Source organism: Pyrus communis, chromosome 6 (assembly GCF_041283825.1).
Source record: "Pyrus communis isolate YQ-2024b chromosome 6, ASM4128382v1, whole genome shotgun sequence".
Taxonomy (NCBI): domain Eukaryota; kingdom Viridiplantae; phylum Streptophyta; class Magnoliopsida; order Rosales; family Rosaceae; genus Pyrus; species Pyrus communis.
In genome coordinates, this window is record NC_142570.1 from 18,938,785 (window position 1) to 18,962,620 (window position 23,836).

The 23,836-nt window shown below is 36.2% G+C and overlaps 2 protein-coding genes and 1 pseudogene across 2 annotated transcripts; 1 reads left to right on the forward strand and 2 right to left on the reverse strand.

Annotated features, from left to right (window-relative positions):
• Positions 1-700: 700 nt before the first annotated feature.
• On the forward strand, positions 701-1,889 carry LOC148696392 (uncharacterized; annotated as a pseudogene).
• Positions 1,890-2,250: 361 nt separating this feature from the next.
• On the reverse strand, positions 2,251-3,536 carry LOC137711125 (small heat shock protein, chloroplastic). Its single transcript, XM_068450332.2, has 2 exons — positions 3,130-3,536; positions 2,251-2,849 (listed from the first exon to the last, which is right to left on the reverse strand). Exons 1-2 carry the CDS (start codon positions 3,365-3,367, stop codon positions 2,440-2,442), a joined length of 648 nt encoding a protein of 215 aa, XP_068306433.2. The 5' UTR covers positions 3,368-3,536; the 3' UTR covers positions 2,251-2,439.
• A 2,766-nt stretch (positions 3,537-6,302) lies between these two features.
• LOC137710328 (vesicle-associated protein 1-2) lies at positions 6,303-10,754 on the reverse strand. Its single transcript, XM_068449275.2, has 8 exons — positions 10,426-10,754; positions 10,234-10,304; positions 9,792-9,873; positions 9,584-9,699; positions 9,326-9,490; positions 9,185-9,232; positions 7,868-7,945; positions 6,303-6,897 (listed from the first exon to the last, which is right to left on the reverse strand). The coding sequence occupies exons 1-8, from the start codon at positions 10,475-10,477 to the stop codon at positions 6,787-6,789; spliced, it is 723 nt and encodes a 240-aa protein (XP_068305376.2). The 5' UTR covers positions 10,478-10,754; the 3' UTR covers positions 6,303-6,786.
• Between the last annotated feature and the right edge of the window lie 13,082 nt (positions 10,755-23,836).

Below are 23,836 nucleotides of genomic sequence, written 5' to 3' on the forward strand. Positions count from 1 at the left end.
ATACTTTGTCTTTAAAAAGTTTCAATGTCATACCGTATCTTCGAATTTGTTGTAATGTCATATCTTCCGTCAGTTGTCTGTCAATTCCTCTGTTAAATATTGACGTGGCTTGTGACGTGGCACACTTTCTATTAAAAAAACTAATAAAATATTATTAAAAACTAAAAAAAATCATTTAATATTTTTTAAATATTAAAATAATAATTAATTAGAGAAAAGTTATTAAAAAAACTAAAACCCCAAGTTCGTCTTCCCCCCCCCCCCCCCAAGAAGAAGAAGAAGAAGAAGAAGGAAAAAAAAAAAAAAAAAACCATCTTCATCTTCCCCTGCATCCCACCCCTTTCTTCCCTGCATCCCACCCCTTTCTTCCCCACGCACCCACCATCTTCCCTCCTCTACACACCCCACTCCTTAAATCCACACTCATTCCCCCCATTTTCTTCGTGCCCAATTTCTCCACCCACGGAATCGACGGAAGACGGATCTAGGTTGCAGAGAAAGGAGGGTCAGGAAAGATGATGATTTTTTTTCTTCTTCTTCTTTTTCTTTTTCTTTCTTTCTTTCTGGGTTGCAAGGGTTGTGGGTGTGGGTTTTTTTGGGGGGGGGGGGGGGGGGGGGGGGGGGTTAGGGTGATGAACTTGGGGTTTTTTTTTTTTTTTTTCCCTTCTTCTTCTTCTTTCTTTTTGGGTTACAAGAGGTAGGGGAGAAGGGGGTGGGAAAAAGGCAAACTTGGGGTCTTTTATTTTTCAAATAACTTTTCTTTAATTAATTATTATTTTAATATTTAAAAAATATTAAATAATTTTTTGTTTTAGTTTTTAATAATTTTTTATTAATTTGTTAATAGAAAATGTGTCACGTCAACATTTAACAGAGGAATTGACAGACAACTGACGAAAAGTATGACATTGCAACAAATTCGAAAATACGGTATGAAATTGAAACTTTTTAAATACGAAGTATGAAACTGTTAATGATCAATAATTTAAGTAATTGTGTGTAATTTACCTTTTTTTTTTTTTTTTTTTTTTTTTTTTTTTTTTTTTTTTTTTTTTTTTTTTTTTGCGAATACAAAATATATGCAGAAGCGGTACAATGTGAAACTAAAAGTATTGATGGGAGGTCATGGAGGTCTGAATATCCTGCCTCAGAAGCGGTAGAATGTGTACAACTTGGATAACAGAGAGAAGGTGCGGCAGGACGAAGAGGCTGCCGCCAAAGAGGAGCAGCTCAAGCGCCAACAGTCGCGGAAAAGGAATGCTGAGTTTCGTCTTGAACAGGTCCGGACTGCCCGTGGCTTGGCTCCGGTGATCCAAGGGATGGAGCCTACTGCAGTAATGGAATTGAAAGGTTGGTTTGGTATTGCTGTGCTTTGAAAAAAAACTACTTCTACTGTGTTGTGAGAATAAACAGCTTTCAGCTTTTTTTTATACCAGTTTTTTTCAGAATCACCTCAGTACCAAACCAGGCCGAAGTCTGATGCAATGGACTTGAAGCCTGGGCATAAGTCTCTTTGAAGGGATTAAGATTTTTGACCCTGTTAAGGGTTTGGAGGATGAGGGAGGTGATGGTAAAGACGAGTTTAAGAAAAATAAGAAGACGAAGAAAGAGGAAGCGAAGCCGAGGGTTGTGACAGAAGAAGAAGACAAGTATAGGTTGGGTTATGCAGTTGCCGTTGTTTCCATCGCTTGATTCTCCTTTAATTTATTTAACCCAAAGCCTACATGAAATGAGGAGTGTATGATGAGAAAGAGGGAGCGAAAATCACTTACTTTTAATTTATCCCATTGTTTCCGTCTCTTGATTCTCCTTTTAATTGATTCTGTTGTCAATGAACATTGTGAGTTGCAGTTGTACTTTTTGGTCCATAAGAAGCCTGTTGATCCTAACTACTTGTTGAGGACGAAAAATCCAACACTTGTATATACAGGGATGATGAACAATCACCATAACTCATCCTTTATGTTTCTGAACAACATATAAACCTACACAACTTCATAAACGAGAGATTGTGAAGCCACAAAAATTTGCAGGGAGGTTATGGCTGGGATACATTGGGGTCTTCCCTTCTGATTTTTGTTTAGGGGCGGAGGCTTAAGTTTTGAGCCGGAGTTCCCCGGGAAACAACCGACGCCCAATCGGATATCTACGTACATATTTTTTCAATAAACGATATTATCGACATTAAAAATAAAAATAGACTTTGTTAAAAATAATTTTTTTTTTTTTTTTTTTTTCCAAAATCTTCCATTAAGAGCGCAAATACCCTTTTCATTTTATTTATCCAAAAGCTCAGCTCCGAAGTCCAACCATCCAAGAAAATAGAAAGACTAGAAACAAAACCGAAAAATGCTAATTTACATCATCAAACTAACTCAAAGATCCCAAGTCATCAAATTCAGAGACTCCCAAACCCAACTCCCTCTCTCCAGTCGGTCGCTACTCAACCTTAACCTCAAACACATCCTTTCTCTCTTCCTCCTTCACCTTCGGAATCACCAGCTTCAGAACTCCATTCTTCATCTCAGCCCTAATCGAATCGATCTTGTACAGATTCGGAGGCAGTTCCAGTCTGCTCGAGAATCTCCTCGCTCCGCCGTCTTCATCCTCCAAGTCCTTCCCCTCCCCTTTTACTACCATCGTGTTCTGCTCCACCGAGATCTTCACGTCTTCCTTGTCCAGTCCCGGCATGTCCATTCGTAGAAACAGAGCCTCCTCGTTCTCCTTCACGTCCCATCCCCTTCTCGATCCTCCCCGTGGCCCTGCCAGAAATGGGTTTTCCATGAACTGGTCCACCATGTTCAGAACCTGGCTCAAGCTCCTCGTCGGAGAAAACGGATCGAACACATCTGCAATTCACAAAAATAAACAGAACCCTGTTGAGATGTTTGATCAAAAGGAAAGCCCAACCGGGAATTCAAACCAGAAACAAAACCCAGTTCAGAATTTCAGAATTTTGACCGAGAAAAAACCCAATTGGAGAAATCCGAGTGCAACTCACAAGACAAACAAAACCCAATCGAGATACGTGATCGAAAACCAAACCCAATTAAGAATTTCAAATATCTGATCAACAAATGGAACCGTTTTAGAAGTGCGGAAAGGAAAGATAACACAGATAACAACTACCTGAGAAGAAGGGAGAACCGAGGTCACGGCGGCGGGAGGGAGACATGTCGGCGGTGCCGCGACCGACGGGGACTGAGCTTTCATCCTGATCGTAGGTGGTGACTTGGCTGTTGGTGTTGAATGACCGAGAAACGAGGGGAGATACAGAGGCAGAACGGATGGGGTTGGAGAGCTTGGAGAGGATGGTTGGTGCTGGTGCTGCGGCCCTTTTGAGAAGGATTGACATTGACGCAGCCATTTTTGTTCTACAAGAAAAGAGATTGACGATGCTTTGATTTGGGGTTTTTGATCGGTTTGTGAATGGAAATTTGGATTTGAACTTGTTGGGTTTGAAGAAGGATCGAAGTGAAGGGGTTTTATATAGAGGAGACACATGCGATGTGATAATCACAGGGGAACCGTGGAGGAGGGGAAAACAGAGGATTGGAGAAGGTTCCATACCATGTCTAGATAGAAGGTGAAAATTCTAGAAGCCAAAAGATTTTATCTAAAATTTTAGAATCTGGTCCCTGAACTTTCATTCAAGTTTAGAATTTGTTCCTAAACTAAAATTGTGTTAATTTACATCTTTTAATTTAACAAGACGTGCACTATTAGTCTTACCATTAACTTTTGTAAAAATATCTCTGCTTGTTTGATGACGTGGTACATAGTGAATCTCAAATATCTAGTTTTGTGATGTCATGTAAATTAAACAAAAAAAATTATTATATGTCAAAAAAATGAATAAGAAAATATTGGATTTCTTATTCGAAGTTGCCATGACCCCGAGAAATTTTCAAGGGTAAATTACACTTTTATACATTAGGTTTGGGGTCTATTTTAATTTCTTACAACATCTTCAAAACATTTCTTTCATCCCTTAAGTACTATTTTATTTCAAAATAATACCCCCGTTACATTTTTCATCTATTGATCTGTTAAGTACTCATGTGGCTGCCACATATATGTCACGCTAAATGTCTGTCACGTGGCAAAAATAATAATTTTTTCATTTTTTTTTTTTAAACTTGGATTTTCTCAAAAAAAAACCTAAAACCTGTCTGTCACGTGTAAGGAGTTGGGGGGTGTAGAGGAGAGCGGGGGAGGTGTGTAGAGAAGGGAAGAGGATGGGTGCGGAGCAAGGGAGGGTCACGGGTGGGGGAGATGCGGGCAGGGGGGGGAGGATGCGGGTGGGGTGGGGGGATTATTCTGGGTTTTTGGTTTTGAGGGGACAACGGGGATTTTTGTTGGGGGAAGTGGGGATGACGGGAAGGTTAACTTCAGTTTTTTTGTTTTTTTTTTTAAATTAATATATTTAGAAGATTTAGGTTTTTTTTTTTAATTAAAAAAATTGTGTTTTTTGCCATGGGGGCACACATTTGGCAGCCACGTGGTGGCCACATCAGCACTTAACAGATCAATAGATAGAAAATGTAACGGATATATTCTTTTGAAATAAAATAGTACTTAAGGTGTGAAAGTGAAATGTTTTGAAGATGTTGTAAGGAATTGAAATAAACCCCAAACCTGAGGTATGAAAGTGTAATTTACCCAAATTTCAAAGTACCCAATGTCAAGCAAGCACTTCATGTAAATTAAGGGATACGAAAAAAATATATCATTTTCTCCACTTGCATTATGACATGTGGAGTGCCGCTTGAAAACCCAATACTTGGGTATGATTGACTCGGATAGAACTATTCACCATATTGCGGACTTTTAATTTGTCGTTGATGTCCTAAAAACGATCCATGAAGGAAATTGTGAAAATTCCGCATTGTTTCTTGAGAGGAAACACTGCATGTATCAACCAAATTAAGAAATGATACATCAAGGGAGACAACACCAAACATATTGAGTCGAAGTTAAACAGATATGATCCCAAGACAACTTTGTCGACCTCTTCATGAAGTCTTTGCTGAAGTCAACCTTCCAGAAGTTGGTCCAAAAAATTAGTATGCGTAAATTATTTGATTTGCAATGTTTATAGTTCTTAAAGGAAGTTTTGTTGAACTTAGGATGAGTATCCTGAAGTCATTTGACCTAATGTACTCTTTTTTCCTTAGGAACATTTTTACTTCGAGTATTTATTGCCTGACAAAGTTTTGACAAGGCACTTCCTCTGAGATGGTCATACCCTTGTGTGTGTCCAACTTATGTACCAAACATGTTATATATTGACAAAAATGCATTAACTCACTTTTCTCCTCATGGGTTTGTGTTACTGATTATTACCATAGACAAGTTTTATGAGACCTACTCCTATATGCATTCCGTATTTGAGACTCACGTTTGCTACTTATGCCGGCTAGACGATACAACTTTATCAACCGCTTCTACATTTGCATGAAGATCTGATGCACCAACTACTTGAGTATTTACATACTCAAGGGAGTGTTGTAGTTATATTCCTATTATGTGTATGATTGTGTAAATCCTAATTAAGTAGATATATATATATATATATATATATCTGATATATATAGGAAACCTATGTAATCTACAAGATTCTTTCCTATTGGGTTTTGTAATACTTGTAGGTCAAATAAAACCTGTGATGATTAGTTTAAACCAAAGCACAAGATATGAGGAATATCATCACCCAAATTTTTTCAAGCCTCCCTTCTCTCTCCCTCCCTCCCTCCCTCCCCCCCCTCCCTCTCCCTGTGCCGCACCGTCTCCTATTTCCTTCACTACAAATAGGTTGCAACAACCGCAAGAATATATAGTTCTTTTTTATCAAACGAATAGCATTAGTAGTTTAGATAGTTGTTAGGAAGGAGAATTAGTGGATGTCAAGAATATATGGTAAGTACTAAATAGTAATGAAATTAAGATGAAAAAAAACCGAACGAAAGCATTTCCTTTGGATTATTATTGTGCTGAAACGGGTGATGTTATTGCATCAATTTTGTACTTGTTTTAGAACGTACGTACGACGTGGAATGCATGAGCTCTTTCTTGGTTGCATTTTAAAGTTCCTACAATAACAATTAGATTGTATCCAAAAGATGGTACTTGTCTTAAATTAGTAACAACTTAGAGAAGAAAATAACGCATTCCTTATTTTTAAGCAAAATGTTGTTCTTATCATCTATTTATACCATGATAATAACGTCCCTAAAACCAACATGGTTAAATTCTATTTACAGATCCAATTGTCTACCGGATTAATTAACATAGATAGCTACTAACAAAATTGAACACCACTAGTATAAAACAACCGAACATGTGTTTTACATCACAGTGAGATGTATAAATTATTGGAATAGGATACCATCTGGATCCTATTTGTGAGGATCCCGGAGATCACTTTATGTCCGTTCATAAAGTGATCCCGGAATCCTCACAAAGAGGATCCGGAGAGGAACCTCATCCTAAATTATTAACCATCAAAGATACAGTTAACCAAAATCTCACGTCGAACCACAACAGAAACAAAGTGAAATAATCCCTTTAAGTTACAATAAGAACGTAAGCCTTCCGAAGATCAGTCCCACACGCTAATCTAGAATTCCAGCACCTAAGATCGATCAAGACCCACCTAAACAAGTTTCGAAACTTTAGCAACGCTAACTAAAAATGAGCCACCCTCCCCCTCCTTAATTTCTCCCTTTCACCATCATTCTTCAATGACTGAGAAGGGAACAATTTGACAGCAGATTAACAGAGTGCTTACGACTTCTTTATGAGATAACCCAGAAGTAATCCGATCAAGCCAATAATAATGACGAAAAGGATTGAAACACCACCACGACTTTTGCTTCCTTGACGCTTCAAGAGTTCCTACACAATAACTTAGCAAGTAAAAACGCAACAATATTTTGGAAGCAAGAGAGTTAACAATCCGATACAGTGAAATCCGTGGAAGAAACAATGTGAAGCCTTTTTCATTTTTACCCTGAACATGATAAAGGTAGAAGAGTAAAAATCAAAGAAATAACAATTGTCTTCACATTGCTTCGGAAACAACCTTATTAACGAGCTCAACTAAAATAAACAAAAGGAAAACTAATGAAAAGGGCTTGAAAACTTTGAGTTTCAATGATAATGACAAAATAAAGGGTAAAGTGAATAGTACCAGGATTAACTTTTTTGTGTTAAAATGTGGTTTTCCGTTAAAGTGAACATTACCATGGGCTTTTCGTTAAAACTCCCATAAACAAATCTACCCTCAGACTTCTTATCAAGATTCAAGACCTAGTACCCACATTAGGGAGTGGTTAATTCATCTACTCTTGGTGCGCATTTTATCAAATAAAACATATATCAGAAATCATATCAGAAACTGTCAAAAACTAAATTGAGGAATTTCTGTACTGCATAAATTTGGAAGGGAAAAGGTGAGGATGACACAGTGAATTTATAGAGCTGCTAGATTTTCTATTGATATCGTTAGAATACACAACAAAACTTTTCGGAATAGGGGTCACCAACATACTTTAACATCTACTGGGGGCTCTAGTGGTGGAGAGAGACACATATGAGGGATAGTGTACGAATATATATATCTTATTGGATCACATCCTAACAGCTTAAGCTTCTGGGAACAGTCAACGGGATGAACGAAGTAAAACCATAATTACATCCCACTTTATGATATACCAATTTATGACCATTGCAAATTGGAACTATATAATCACTATGGCATATGTTTTCGAGGATAAATATGCATACAGAAGGGTGAGAAGGTAAAGAAAAAGGGTAAAGAAAAGAACAAATACAATCCCATTAAAGTTGCATACTAAGCCCTCACCAGCTCTTGACGAAGCCTGTTACTTTGTTGATTTGCTTTATTCTTTTCCTCCGTCAATTTCAAAATAAGTGATCTTGCCTGCAATTTTAAAAGTAAACGTATATAAGAAGCAGCACTGCAAGCACCACTAGTTACGTGGTAGACTACTACTTAGGGAGATATCCTGTGTAGACAGATTGCGATATTGGTAGAAGCAAAACTTTGGGAAGAAGGTAAAACACAAAAGAAGCTGTCTAAATGAAAAAAAAAATACATACTCTTTCATTTACAAGAAACGGTAAGATTTTTTTTACCCCCATTAAAATCATAAAATAGTTAAGATTTCTGATATGTTTATGATGCTTTGAGATCCCGCAACCAGATCTCAAGGGCAGTCAATGAGCGAGAAAACACTAGCCATCCAAGGAACAATCAGGATAAACTAAAACATGGAATCTGGAAACATTCCACAATTTACGGACAAGCCTCAAATTCAGGGAAGGCTAAGCCATGGAAGGTGACAGAACGAGGGACAAAAACCATGATATTTCAAGTCCTTTCTCAAATGATGGGCTAATCCTAATCCAGAACATGTAAACCGTAGTTTTCTTTGTAACACCATACATATACTTATGTGTAAGAAACCAAGTTACCAAAAACAGACCATGAACACTTAACTGCCTTTTTCAAGGTAAACGAAAACAAACCAAAAGCCTGTTATTTTTATTCATCACTTAAGGTACTCGGCTCTATAGATTATTATAAGTCATTAAGAACATAAAAAACGTTAAAGAGCACATCCCATACTAAAATTCTGAAAGTATACAAATGCAAAACCTAATAAAAAGAAAAAGAAAATACCTTGGTACAACATGCACTGTTATATCACACAAAAGAACTCAAATTCCGTGTAGAGCCAACATTTGACCAACATTCACAATATAAAATGAATCACACTGTAAAAGGATTGCACTTAAGATATAATTTTAGTATAATAAAGCACAGAACAGAAGAAGAAGAGAGGTTCACCAAAAAATATCAGGCTAGACAAATTGTGTTACTCCACATCAAACCCATTAGCCAAAAAAAAAAAACAAAGATACTAAAAGTTCGCATGAAGTTTATTGACATTCTTATTAGTTAAAACCAACTTTCAATTTTTGTAGCAAATTTTAACACAGTCTTGGTCATAATTAATAATAAAAGTTAAATAAACAGACATTAATGTAACAATCATCTGGCCTAACAACATCATACCAGACTTTCTGAACAACAAATAAGAAAAATTCAGAAACTGGATAAGGTATAAGACACATATACTCAGACATGATGTTGTACCTCTGCAGATCTCTCCTGAGGTTCAAGCTCAGTAAATGCTTTTGCAGCCTGTAATCATCAACAAACCGCATGCCAGTCAATATCTTTTTGCTGACTGAAGACAAAAAGACTATCAGATGGTTTCATAACTCGAGTACTCACATTGGAAAACTCAGAAATGTTCACGTTTCCATTCTCTGTAGCAGAAACCCTTGGTGAAGACCCTTCTTCTGAGCCTTCTGGAACCGGAGAAGGGGGTTGAGGTGGAGGAACATATACCACTCTCAATTTGCACTCCTCAACCACATGTCCCGCCTCTTTATTGAACTACACAGAGCCAATTCCACAATGAATAAAACTCGGCATAAGTACACAAAACATCAGTGCTAAATTACTAACAACATTCTGTAATATAACTACCACTTCAGGAGTAACATCCTTTGTCGTTGCACCATCGTTAGTTTTTACACTCTGGAGGAGGAACTTGTCCTTACATTGCATGTCCGGAGGAGCCTCTTTTTGGGCTTGCATTGTAACTATATTGCAACAAACAAATAATATTTAAAGAAACCGATAATGTATATTATGAATCTATGTATCACAGAAACAAATAATAATTAGTATGCACCTATAACATGACATGTGGATCGAGGCAAGACAACTCCGGTGTTCGGACGAACACAATACTTCTTCGGGTTCGTAGTTTTGACCTGAACATAATCAAATAAATATCAAACCTCCAAAGCAAAACTAGAAATTTCACAAACTAAATTCAAATTCTACCAGCCTCCTGGCATTATCAAAATACAGATAAAATTCAAACCCCATTCGAATTACAGATTTGATGTTGTACGAATTACAAAAACACGTAAATATTTTAAAAGATAACAAAAATTTAAGTACAACCAAGTGGAAACAGTAATTTTTCAGGTTCCAAAAAGAAAAGCAAATCATATAATCATCACATTCTTAGTGCTCTCCTTTTTCCTACATTTTCCCAACAACCAAACAGAGTGTATATTACAATATATCCATACATATATACACACAGACAAACAAAAGAGGCTGACCTTGAAGGCGACATAGCTATCGGTCTTATTCGAGAGCTGGAGCGAACAGGAGATCTGCTTCTTCAACTCGACTGGAGAAATTTGAAAACAAAAACAAAAAAACACAAATTGAAAACAGAAACGAAACCACAACATGCAAATTTCTGGAAACGAAAAACAGATCGAAAGAGAAAGAGAGCGTGTTATACTGACAGGGGAACTTGAGCTCCAGAGGCTCGATGCTGAGAAGCTCGCCTGTGCTCATCGGATTCGATCGATTCGATTGCAAAAAATTGGTGGAGCTGGAATTATTTTGGAAACAAAAACGAAAACAGATATTAGGCGGAGAGATCGCGAGAGAAAGGGAGAGGGAGAGAGATTGAGAAATCGGAATAATATGGTTGTGATTTGTGAATTAATAATAAATTTGAGTGGGTTTTTTTCCCGAAAGAAATTACTTTTGTTTTTATTATTACTTTTTTATTCTGAATTTTGATGAAAGATTTACCAATTTTGATTTTATTTTTATCAAATGTGTGTGTGTTTTTTTTCCTTTCTAAGGAACCATATTATCAACAAGAGAAAGTAGATTAAGAGTTCGTTTGAATATACTTTTAAAATGATTGAAAGTGTTTTTAGTAAAAATGTTTTTGAAATCATTCTTTAGTAAAGATGCAAGTAAATTTTGAGAAAGCACTTTAAGTGTTTTTGGAATTCAAAAATATTTTCTTTAAAAGTCTTTTCAATCATTTTAAAAGCACATCCAAACGAGCCCTCTCATAGTGGACAAGCAATAATGATGTGGTTTGAATTCACTTTTTGACGAGAATCGAGTCAAATGTGTGTTGAACAGAAAAGATTTTTCAATGTACTCGGAACATGAGGTGGTACACCACATGTCATTGTTCAAAGAAATGGACACTTAAAAATAAAATAAAAAAATTCACTTATATAATATGTGACGGATCATCCCATTTTACGAGCACACTAACAAAATTCATTGAACATCGCACTCTCTCATTTCCCATTTAATGCTATGTATGAGTCAATGTTACAATAAGTATTAATCATTAAGTTTAATTCTTACAACTGTTAAATTTTAAAATTTTAATTTTATTATTTATATTTTATATTGGTCAATGCTACGTACTTTTATAAAAGCATTCCCTCTCTTTCTTTTCATGTCTTTTTATTTTGTTTTATTTTTTATGATCCATTTATTTGGATTTTTTACGGGATGTATCGATACTTTAATTTTAGGCTTGGCTGTTGGTTTGCTGTCCTTCCATATTATTTGATATGTCACATTTGGTCTAGGTAAAAAAAACAAACAAAAATCACTTGAAACGGATGATATGTCACATTCGTTCTCTCTCTCTCTCTCTCTCTCATGCAGCATTTTACGTGTATACAAAATTACAAAGGTCATGGCTAGAAAGAGCATAAAAAAAACATTTATCGCAATGTGAATACATAACGCATGAATCTGGATGAAGTAGTGCTTTTGCTTTGTGGAAACGTCATTAGACTTGTATGGGTACTTAATTCCCTTAACGATTCTCTATATGGTTGGATTACGATCCCACAATTTGTTAAAATTCAATATGAAAAGATATGTTTTCTCTAACAAGAAATTATTATCGAGGATGCACTATACAATATATAACGATGCAATAGCCACCAATCGGAAATCTTCAAAATATTTGGTTGCTTTTTACCGCATATTGGAAGTTCATCATCACTACTAGTATTTGGTAGCAATCAACCGATACATTGAGTAACAACCAACCAAAAAATGTGAACATATCCAATAGCTAGAAATTGAAAATTCTCAACAACAACAAAAAAAAAAGAAGTTGTATTCCACGTTATACAACTTAATTAGCTAGCATATTTCTCTCCATACTATCGGGATCTTCAAAGACGTGTTCTCTAGCGTCATCATTGCTCACGGTGAGAAATTTCAATAACTTTTTTAGTAGTTCTTGAGCTAACAATCGTTTTTTATATTATTGAAAATGGCTTTCCCTGAACTTTTGCTTAGAAACACAAAAGCACTAGAGAGAAAAAGAACAGAAGCAACTCCTGCCGCCGTCCCCTCTATCTACCTTTGGGGTCGGTGGCAACCCATTCCCTTCACGTTTCTCCCCTCTTCTCTCCCTCTTTCTCTTCTTCTCTACATATCCATTTCCATTTCCATGGAATATGATATTCCCCACATCTCGATTAGTTAGGGAGCTATCGGTGGTGAGCCCCCAATCCCTAATTTTTGGTGGTGGTGGGCCTAAGATCAACCTTGGTTTGGCAATTTTGTCCCCCTCATTTTCGTTTTCCGCCATCTCTTGGAGATTTGACATATTTTCGTTTAGCTTCCAAGTGGACATGGTTGTTTCTTTCATTGGCTTAGTGTTTTTGGAGAAATTTAATGTATTGTTTACGGATCTTGGATGTTGTGAAATTAGGAATTTGTTTGGCTTTTAATTTGGGTATGCTTTGTATGTGTTTTTGTTTTGGGCCTTTGGTTTTTGTTGGTGCTGATGATGAATCTATTGGCCTAAGCGGTGGAATGGCGAGGTGCACGGTGGCTATGGTAGTGTCTACTTGTGTCAATGGACTAAGTCTGATTAAGTCAGTATGTGCTTTGCTTGGGCTTCTTATCCTTTTGGCCTAATTGCAGCTTGTATTTATGTTTATCTTATGTGACATCTTCTTCTATCAATGAAGTTTATGTTTGACAGAAAATAACTAATCTTGCTAACCTTATACGTTAAACAAATTGGAGTATCATAAATCGATATATTTCTTGCAGGTAGAAACATTGTTCTATCCCCACCTAACATTGCCTAAGCGTTAAGCTATTGTCCACCGCCCCAATTAATCACTAGGCGTTTAGAAATTAAGAAATGGTGCCTAGACCGCTTAGACCCACCTAGGCACGTACCCAGGTCGCGACTCTTACTTAGAAAGAAAATCAATAACTTTCATTTTGCATTTTATTTTTTTCAATAAAATCTAAGATACTTATTGAATACTTGAATAAACACTCATTATGTAAGATCCCACATCGCCCAGGGGAGTGAGCCTTATATGTATATTCTCATCCCTACCTAACACGAGGCCTTTTGAGAGCTCACTGGATTCGGGTTCCATAGGAACTCTAAAGTTAAGCGAGTTTGCGCGAGAGCAATCTCAGGATGGGTGACCCACTGGGAAGTTCTCGTGTGAGTTCGTAGAAACAAAACCGTGAGGGTGTGGTCGGGGCTCAAAGCGGACAATATCGTGCTACGGTGGTGGAGCGGGCTTGGGATGTGGTGAACGCCGGGCCGGGATGTGACTATTTGGTATCAGAGCATAACCCTGGCCGTGGTGTGCCGACGAGGACGTCAAGCCCCTAAGGGGGGTGGATTGTAAGATCCCACATCGCCCAGGGGAGTGAGCCTTATATGTATATTCTCATCCCTACCTAGCACGAGGCCTTTTGGGAGCTCACTGGCTTCGGGTTCCGTAGGAACTCTGAAGTTAAGTGAGTTCGCGCGAGAGCAATCTCAGGATGGGTGATCCACTGGGAAGTTCTTGTGTGAGTTCCTAGAAACAAAACCGTGAGGGGCATGGTCGGGACCCAAAGCAGACAACATCGTGCTACGGTGGTGGAGCGGGCCCAGGATGTGGTGGACCTCGAGCCGGGATGTGACACATTACATACTTTGTTCCTCACGTTTTCAATATGTTCTAATCATTTATAATTTATAGGTAATTTTATTTTGCAATTTAAAAAATTCAAACCTAAGATCTCTTATTTACAAAATTCAAGCCTAAACCCTTTTAAATATAAGTAAAAAAGAACAGATTGTAATACGACACCTTACAATTATATTACAATGACTAACCAGATGCATGCCATCTATTACCCAAATGATTGAAGAACTTCTCATCTGAAATTCTAGTTGCATGCATCATTTGGACATGAAATTATTGCAACAATGAGCAGCCACAGCTTATCGAGACGATGCGAAAAGACAACACAATTCACTAGTACCAAAGCTAAATCACATCATCAGCTTCTTTTTTAAAAAGTTGCTTTGTCATATACGTTGGGACGACAATATTGACTTCAAAATGTAGGGGGAGATTTTCAGAATTGTCCAATGTCATGAAAAAGCTAAAGTGGGAGTCCAACTTAATGCAACTCAACACATCATGGACCATTTAATTATTATATATAACATTGGCATGCTTTACTTGACCCATTTTTTCCTGTCCGGTCCCAAAGTTAGGCTGGCTTTAGCCCGAGCTGGACCATTTAACCCTCTACAACGTGAGATGCTTTGCCAACCGTCACTAGTTAACTAATCATCTTGTATATTATCTCTCTAATTGTATGTGCAAGATTAAATGTGAATCATTGCATAATGTAGAGCGGATTTTAACGCAACTGCAAATGAATAAATGTCCTTAAAAGTATTACTTTTTTAAATTTATGAAAGGAAAAAAAAAAAAGTGTTATTAGTCACTACAAGATATTTGATCTATACCCTCTGATCTGGAGGCCACGACAAGGGTAACTATGACATTTTTGCTTCAAAAGGCACTGTTACTGTATAACAGTGAATAACAGTGGCTACTGATGAGCAAGCCACGAACATGCAGTGGCGTCTATGGTGCGAAAGCACTAGTCCGCCGTCATCCAACCTCTCCGCCTTCCTACGAATACGACAGTGTATATGCAGGAGTGCAAGTGGCCGATTTTGGTGGGGTTATAGGCCCATGGGTTTTTGAATTTTCAGTTGTCACACAATTTATATCAATCGGCTCAATGAGTCAATGTCCAATGGGTCTTCAAACCCAAAACCACTGGACCTTCAAACCTGAAAACAACCTTATGCCTATTTAGAACTTTTTTATGCTCCTTTGATGATTAACATTTTATTTAGTGTGTGATATGATTATTCAAATTGTTCTAATTGATCCACTAGTTGCTATTCAGTACTATAATCTGATGATATTTTTCTTCACTTGGAAGTAAGAGATCTTAAGTTCGAATCTCGTGAATGACGAATTCAATTTCAAATTAAGCTGTCCATTATATGACTTAGTCCAACTTTCTCTATTACAATGCCACACGATTATACCGTAAAATCAATATTTTTAATCACATCATTTTACATGCCCATGTGATTTTAATAAATGTGATGTCGAATAATTTATTTCTCTAAACAACATTCATGCACTCCGATCAGACACTAGACACTCATGAATGACACATCCACATCCCATGTTTGGTCAGGTCAATTGTTCTTGAACATTTAATTTTATATTTATTTTATTTGTAATTTTCGAGGAAGAAGATGACTATGGACGTGGAGAAGCATCTAGAAGAACACGTATGGTGACAGCATGAGCTAGCTGTATCCAGTCTCTCAGACACGCTTTCAGACCCTTGGGAAACGGCAAATATGCTGACGTCATGCCCACGCTTTCAAACGAAAGTTGGTGGGACGTTGGCGGCTTCTTTTGTTATATTATTTGTACACGTGTAATGCCAAGGCAAAGGAAGTAATATTATAAGGTCAGGCCTACGATATTTATTTACACCAACAAACAGGACTCATATGATTGATCGAAAACAATGGCAATGCTCACTATGTGGGATCGGATTAAGAAAATAATTGGAATTAAGGGCATTTAATCTTTCATTTGAGTGAAGCCAAAAGGCTAATCAACCTGCTTGTGCGTGTACAGCTGGCTTCAATGAGTGGAGTCTCTGGCAGCTTTGGGTGACGTAGACGCTGCAAAATCACTAAGTGCTGGTAAAACTCCAACAGGATCATCTTCAAATCTTTTTGCATTTTAAAGATATGTAAATTATATTAGTTTATCGTATATCGTGCAATCAATTTTTATTAAATACTATTTATGTTTATTTTTAAATAAAAATATTTAAAATAATTTATGATCGTTCGATGTATGATGAACGGACATTATTCATTGATTTTCGGGATCCTCACAAAGAGGATCCGAACTCGGTAAAACTCACCAAAGTCGAGTCTGTCATCTTATTTATTATTATTGAATAAATTTATATTTTAAGATCTGTGTCTATTTATTAAATAGATGTTGAAATTTAAACACATTCGTAGTGATAAACAGAGAGTAAATATCACCATCATTGAAGGGAGAAATTTTTCATTGTGATGGGAATAAAGATGGTACATCACGTGTTTATATATAAGTGATGATAAATTTTTATTTTTTAAGTTATTAACTTTTTAACACACATATCTCATCAATTGTATAATTACACATGGTGTACCACCATGTGTAACGATTACACTAAAAAATATCTCCACTTAATTTGTGAGCAAAAATATTTCTGGACAGAGACACATTTAACAAAATATTATTTTGACTATCTATTTATATCATCTATCTAAGGGCTAGTTTGATATTGCTGTGTTTTAAAAAAAAATACTTCTGTTGTGCTGTGAGAATAAGTAGCTGTGAAATAAACCAACAGAGTTTTAGGTAAATTTTTTTGTAAAAGTACTTTTGAAAAAAAAAAAAAAAAAGCAGTATAGGGTTTGGTAAACTTTTATGTAAAACATATGTGAAAAAATGTTGGTTTTTCAAAGGTGGGTTTTGCATCTTCTTGTTTTTGGTTTTTTTTATCCAAAATTGTGAAAAAAAACTAAAGCTGAATGTTTACCAAACACAAAAACAGCTCATAACTTTTTTTTATACCAATTTTTTTTCAGAATCACCTCAGTACCAAACTAAACCTAATAAAGGTCAAACTCAAATACATTAGCGACCTACTTTTATTACAAAGAGAGTGCAAGTGATTATACAAGACAATCGGTGAGGCGTGAAAACTATGTACCAAGTTTCAGAAGAACCTTACAAAAACGAAAACTGTAGAATTAAGATGCTACTCTAAAACAAGCTTTACCAGCTTCATTTTCTAAAATTATGTAATCATTTATGTGTAATGTGAATAAAATTATGGGTATGCTGTGGTGAAAGTAGCTAATTTCTTTTGAACTTTTTGTTACCAAAAGAAAAGAAAAAATTATACTTATGATCCATTAACTTTAATCCAATTAGAACAATGGTCTCTCAATTAAAAACTTATGATCATTGGTCCCTTAACTTATCAAAACGTGCAGCTATGGTCATTTTCATTAATTTCGTCAGAATTCATTCAAAATGAGTTATGTTAAAATGACTATTTCTCCAGTTAAGTTAAAATTGAGGAATCATTGTTACAATTTCCTCCAAAAATAAAATAAGTATACCACATATTCTAAGTCCTTTACAATGGACCAAATTGGTACAGTAACGTGAGATAATAGGTTAGAATTAAAACGCGTCTAGGTTGTTTTGTTTCTGATAAAAAAAATTGGTTGTAAATACGAGAGCAAGTTGGTCCTCAGTAGGAGATGAACTTGCACAAAACAAATTTACCACTACTTTTACATTGTATTAGTAGCTCGGGTCATATGTAAAACTCTTTCCACATGACATTATATTAGTAGTTTAGAATAATGTCGTAATAGAAGTAAACGTATTCCATCTAGGACGTCAAAATTGAGGATTTTGGTAATCAGATTGATTGATTTGGATATCGATACTCACAAATTGTAAAATAGTTTCAATGTCAATTAGCTCTATTTTCATTCTTATTCTTCACAACTAGTAAATGGTTAAATGAGATTGTCTAACTACAATCAATGTTTACTCTGATTCCTGCGTACTCAAATTCTTATTCACTCCGATTCTTGCTTACTTTAATTCTTAGTTAGTGAACAGTATGCATAAGTCACATGCACACCAAGTTCTGCAGCATGCATGCAATCCCTCTTCCACGGTAACATTGAGGGGATTCATTCATTTAAAAGTTCCGTGTTACTTTGAAAGGTGCACTCGGGGTTCCAACAAATGCTGTATTTATCACGCACAGTCGTATGCATAAGTCACATGCACACCAAGTTCTGCAGCATGCATGCAATCCCTCTTCCAAGGGAACATTGAGGGGATTCATTTATTTAAAAGTTCCGAGTTACTTTGAAAGGTGCACTCGGGTTTCCAAAAAATGCTGTATTTATCACGCACAGTTTGCATTAGCTGCATATTTTGCTTTTGACACATTTTGTCACATCCACCTCGTGGAGGGAAAGCTGAATGTGAATCTGTGACATGAAAGGAACAGACAAATGTATGGGGCATGCATGCATTTGGACTCTTCCTACTGCGACATGATTGCTAGCTATCATTTCTATTGCTTGGAAAGAATAAACATTATAAGGGTAGGAGTACTGAATATGATCGATACGATGGACTGATGAACCACTACACCACGAAAGAACCTAATGCATGAAAGTGATTTTGCACGCACTATTTTCTTTCTCACACAGTTTTCTTTAGTTATTATTACTAAATTTAATGAATCAAAACAGAAAATTATAAAAATAATCTTCTAATTATAACTCAATTGGAGTAGTAGTTTCTCGACTAAAAATATTTAATCATTAGTCGTTTAACTTATTAAAATAAGCTGTTATGATTTTTTTTGTCAACTTCATTTTTTTTGTCAAAATAAGTCATGTTGGAATAACCATTCCTTCAATTTGGATTAAAGTTGAGAGATCATTTCTATAATTTTTCTCATTTGATTTTCCATATTTGCACATTGATTCAGCTTCATGTGCATAACACGACTCATTTTGACTGAAGTACTAACGGAGTTGACGAAAATTACTATAGTTGCACGTTTTGATGAGTTAAGGATCAAAATATTTTAATTGAGAGACTATTACTTCAATTAAATTGAAGTTGGTGGACTATTACTACAATTTTCTCGTAAACATAAGTAGGAGTGCAAAAAGAGAAAAAATGTGTTTAATAATCATTTTCATGCCAAAAAGAAAAAAAAAAAAAGAAAGAAAAAGAACAGTTGTGATTAGCCACGCACATAAGTATAAATAATCCCTCACCAATAACAACATGAGCAAAATTCAAGAGAGGCAGATTGTCTGCCGCCTTGTTTGATGCCCTTCTCATCCTCTCTTATTTTATACGATCACGATTAAATCATGTTAATATTTTATATTAATTTTTTTATATAAATAATAAAAATATAAAATATTAATATAACTTAACTGTGATTGTATGAATAAAAAATGATGAAAAAAGCATCCAAATATGGGCAATTACTCTGCCTCCAAAATTCAACTTATTGGAGAGTAGTTCCAGTCAAAAGCATATGGGTACGTGTATGATTGATTTTCGATAATAAATACATGTAAATCCTATGTGCAATGTGATTTAGATTTACGCCACCGAGGGTTAAATGGCGTACGAACCCTCGCGGTTGATTCAACTTCTGGCCAATAGGAAAGTATAGGGAAGTCCATGCCTTTGGTGGATGATTAAGACTACGTCCAACTGTCCAAAGGGAAACGTGGCTGTAAAGGTTATACGAGTAATGAGAGGTCTTGTCAAAGACAGAGATATTCAGATATTCAGATATTCATCTCAATTAGGGGTCGACATAAAAATCATGAAACCATTAAATCGTAAAAAATCGTGTTAGGATCTTTGTTGTAATTTTTAAATTTAAACAATAAATTATGTTTGGCCTTATGATCCTTTAACCCTCGATTAGAGACGGGTTTTTGTTATAGGGCTAAAATGAGCCCAATGGGCATTTGGCTCTCGGTTAGAGATGGAGGCAAATATGATCATGTACTATTCATTAAAACATTAGGCTATCTCTAACTGATGGCTGGCCAGAGGGCTCGTTTTAGCCATCTGGCCCTCCAAGATATTAATATTTCAATGAACAGTATATGACCATATTTGCCTTCATTTCCAACCAAGGGCCAAAGGGCCATAGGGCTCCTTTTAGCCCCGTCACAAAAAACCGTCTCCAACCGAAAACCAAAGGGTCATAGGGTCAAGCATAATTTATTATTTAAATTTAAAAGCAACAATAACTTAAATTTAAAAACTAAAACTACAAATTAAATTTAAAAACAACATTAACTTAAATTTAAAAACTACAAAACTTAAATTTAATATCCATAATCAACATCATCTTCATCATCCGCCATTATAGGAGTATAGTCAGAGGTAAACAACTGCTGCCGGGTCATAATCTCTTTTTTTTTCCCTATCAAAATAGGCTTTACGCAATGGAGTGTAATTTGTAGTGTTCCTTTCCATATTTTTATCATCCATCTCTTCTTGTATTTGTTTGGCCCGTTCATCATGCCTACAGTTCCTTTCTTCCACGACAATGGCATTTTGCTCAGCCAGTAATCGCAATGAGGTCGCCACTTCCTATTGAGCGGTGTAATCATCATTTGCCTTACCATTTTCCTTCAACCTTCAAGCCTTGTTTCGTCCCATAGCCCTAGGTAAGGAACCTTCGTCCAGAGATGGATTTTCTACCCTTGTTTGTTGAATGGTAGGAGATCCATCTTCATCCATATCTACAGTTGGGGATGCAATTCCGAATACCGGTGTAGGACCTACTCTATGTTCAGTTGGATCTTCAAATAACACCCACCCTTTACAAATTTCCCAATAACCGTGAAATTGAAAGGGTTTTGAGCTGCCTTCCATATACAATTCCTCCGCTTGGCATACCTAGAAAATATAATTACAAAAATTAAAGGAAATTAATTTATGAAATTAAATGTAATATAATTAAACATTTAAAATAAACTATGAAAACACTAAATTCGTCGTAGTAATTGGCGCCACTTTCATGTCTACTTGCGGATGCTAACAGTGCTTGTTGCCATTTATTCAAACTTAGATGAAGATGTTTCTTCCATCTTGAAGAACAACTCTTGCGGTTTTGGGTATTCAATGGAATGGTGCCTTCGTAGAACTCTGAGTATTTTTTGAACACATAAGTCCAAACACCTTCGCTTGTTTGAGAAATCTCCCTCACACTATCTTCCGAGACCTATCTATAGGCCCTGCAAAGAGCTTCATCTTCTTTTGATGCGAAATAATTAAGCACACAAATTAAAACCCTCTTGTGACAATTGTAGTATATGTATAAGTAGGGATCGTTCTTAACCGGGGATTAGGAGGGATTGCAAAATCACTTGGAAACTGACTCAAAAACGTAAAATAAAGTTTAAAACACTAAACTAGACTCAAAGTATGCAAAACTAAACAATAAAACACTAAAACAAATCAAAAGACTCAAAGAATGCAAAACACTTATAAACACAAACTAAGATACTTTCTAACTAAATTGGACACTAAAGTAAAAAGGGATTGAGGTTTTGACAAAATTAAACTAAATGCACAGATTGTAATTAAAAGACAGAATGTAAATATGAATGTAATGAAGATATGGATGAATGCTAGCTAGAAGGTTCTTCTCCACACACGTTACACTTGCATACAAGCTGATTTTCAGTTGGTCTTTCGATCAATTATGAAACTCAACACCCCGGGTTAATTAGGTCTGCTTAAATTAACCGTCAAGTTTTCCTTAAGTTAATGAATTGGATGGGTTAGCGCAACGCAATTCAAAACATTCTCCAAAAGTCCTTTACGTGAAAAGCACAATAAAGATACAATCAAAGATCATTAAGCATCATGAAAACTATAAGTGTTGACGAGACATTCGTTACTATGATGAGCATGAAACTAGTGCCAAGAATTCATTTAACGCGATTGTTTATAAGCAACCTCCACTACTTGTGAAAATAAGTTCATAACTATTAGGTGAAATTCACTTATATTCTAGCGTCATATTCATGCATGAAAATTAAGCGTGCACTCTCAATAAACATACACAAATAAGTTATCAATCAAGCAGTTAAACAAATTGAATTCACCATTCATGAAATTCCAACCAAAAGTAATCAAATCATATTGCAAGCATAAACATGGTTTCGAATCACCCCCTAACTAAATAGGGGTTTAGCCTCTCATGTTCACAAAAAGAGAAATACAATTGAATTTAAACATAAAGCACAAAGGATTGATTACACCTAAAACGCCCAATGAATCCACTTGAATTTCTGCGCGTCGAAGCTCCTCTTTCCTCTTCTCCTTGCTGCGGCAGCGAGGTTAAATGGTGTTTTTGGAAGATTTTCTGGGTTATAGATGGGTTTAGGGAGGTTTGGTGGTGCGGCAAGAAGGGTGGATGATGTGTGGATGTGTGGATGGTGGTAGGAAAGGTGATGGTGGATGTTGCGGCTGTTAAATAAAAATGGGATATGGTAGTGACGGCTGTTAAGAATTATGGGAGAATTTTTGGGGGAATCACGGCTGAATGGTGTGTGTGTGATGGTAGATTGTGGCTGGAATTGGTGTGGTGAATGCACGGCTTGAAGGGAGAAAGGGTATTGTGGCTGCGGCTGTTAGGTTTTGGGAGAGAATTCTTGCGGCTTAGGGAGGAAAAAATGGGATAGAATGATGGTGGCTACGTGAAGATGGGGGAAGGCTGGAATTGGTCTCCCTTCTGCACGGCAGAGAAGAAAATAAAATATATGGTGGCTGCGTTCGAGGGGAAAAAGTGCGGCTGGAAAGAATAATGAATGGTTGCTGCCGCTGGAATGAATTAGGGTGAAAAATTGATGGGGGGGCCACGGCTTAGAAGAATGGGATAGATTCTTTAGGGGAGTGACGGCTTAGGTGGTAGCAATAGCTTTTGGTGGCTGAATGATTGATGAAAATATGAATGAATATTGCACTAGGATTAGGAAAAAGGTGCGGCTAATTATGTAAAATCTAGGGTTTGAAATATGTTTGGTTCCAGAAATTAACCCTAGCTTATTTTTATTAAAGAAAATAAATTCAAAGGCTTCTAGAATTTAGGAAATAAAATCAGAAATTAAAGAGGGAAAGATTAAAGGGTGCGGCTAGGGTTAGGTTAGGAGAAGGAAATAGGGTTTAATTACATAACATTAGACAAAAATGCCCCCCCTTGCACGGCAAGGGAAGGGGAGAAGGGAAAAGTCACGACTAAGGCTATGTAATTGGGCTAGGGCCTTGGTTTTGTGTCCTAAAGTGCATACAAGGCCTACAAAGTGGCTAGAAAATACGGACGTTTAGATTAGGAAAGGTTACCAAAACGGGAAACTTAGGGTTAACTTTCCTACTTCAAATAGGAAACCTTGTTTGAGTAGGATTCCTCGTTTTGGTAAGAATTCATCGTTGGAGTAGGAATTCGTCGTTTCTTCAAGTCTTTAACTCATTCATTCCTCTTTCGCTCCAAAAGACTCCAATTTGCATCTTCTTGCGCACTTTGGCCTTATGATCTGAAAATACACAAAAGTGGCCTTAAACACTAAAATAACTAAGTAAACACAACATAAATGCACGAGAACAAGCTAATTAAGTAGCATGAATATGCTCCTATCATCTTTTCAAGTCCAAGCCCTACCTTTCATTACAGATGAGGCCATTTGAAAATTATTGAAAAAATTGAAGGAAATATTATTGGAAGATGTAAGAAAATATAATGTGAAGAATTGAAATAGAATGAAGTGAGATAATATGGAATGGTGAAAATTATGTGAGAAATTGTGTAGGAATGACTTAGGTATTTATAGGAAAAAAAAGGTTTGAATTCATTAACAAAAATTTGAATACA

What these genes read in the sequence shown, in the direction of transcription:
- LOC137711125 (XM_068450332.2), bottom strand. Translation starts at nt 3,367, where the DNA reads ATGGCTGCGTCAATGTCAATCCTTCTCAAAAGGGCCGCAGCACCAGCA. An exon ending in CGGTTCTCCCTTCTTCTCAG is followed by an intron (nt 2,850 to 3,129) that starts GTAGTTGTTATC and finishes TGTGAATTGCAG; the next exon opens with ATGTGTTCGATCCGTTTTCT.
- LOC137710328 (XM_068449275.2), bottom strand. Translation starts at nt 10,477, where the DNA reads ATGAGCACAGGCGAGCTTCTCAGCATCGAGCCTCTGGAGCTCAAGTTC. An exon ending in ATCCACATGTCATGTTATAG is followed by an intron (nt 9,700 to 9,791) that starts GTGCATACTAAT and finishes GTTGCAATATAG; the next exon opens with TTACAATGCAAGCCCAAAAA. An exon ending in AGGATGTTACTCCTGAAGTG is followed by an intron (nt 9,491 to 9,583) that starts GTAGTTATATTA and finishes GGCTCTGTGTAG; the next exon opens with TTCAATAAAGAGGCGGGACA.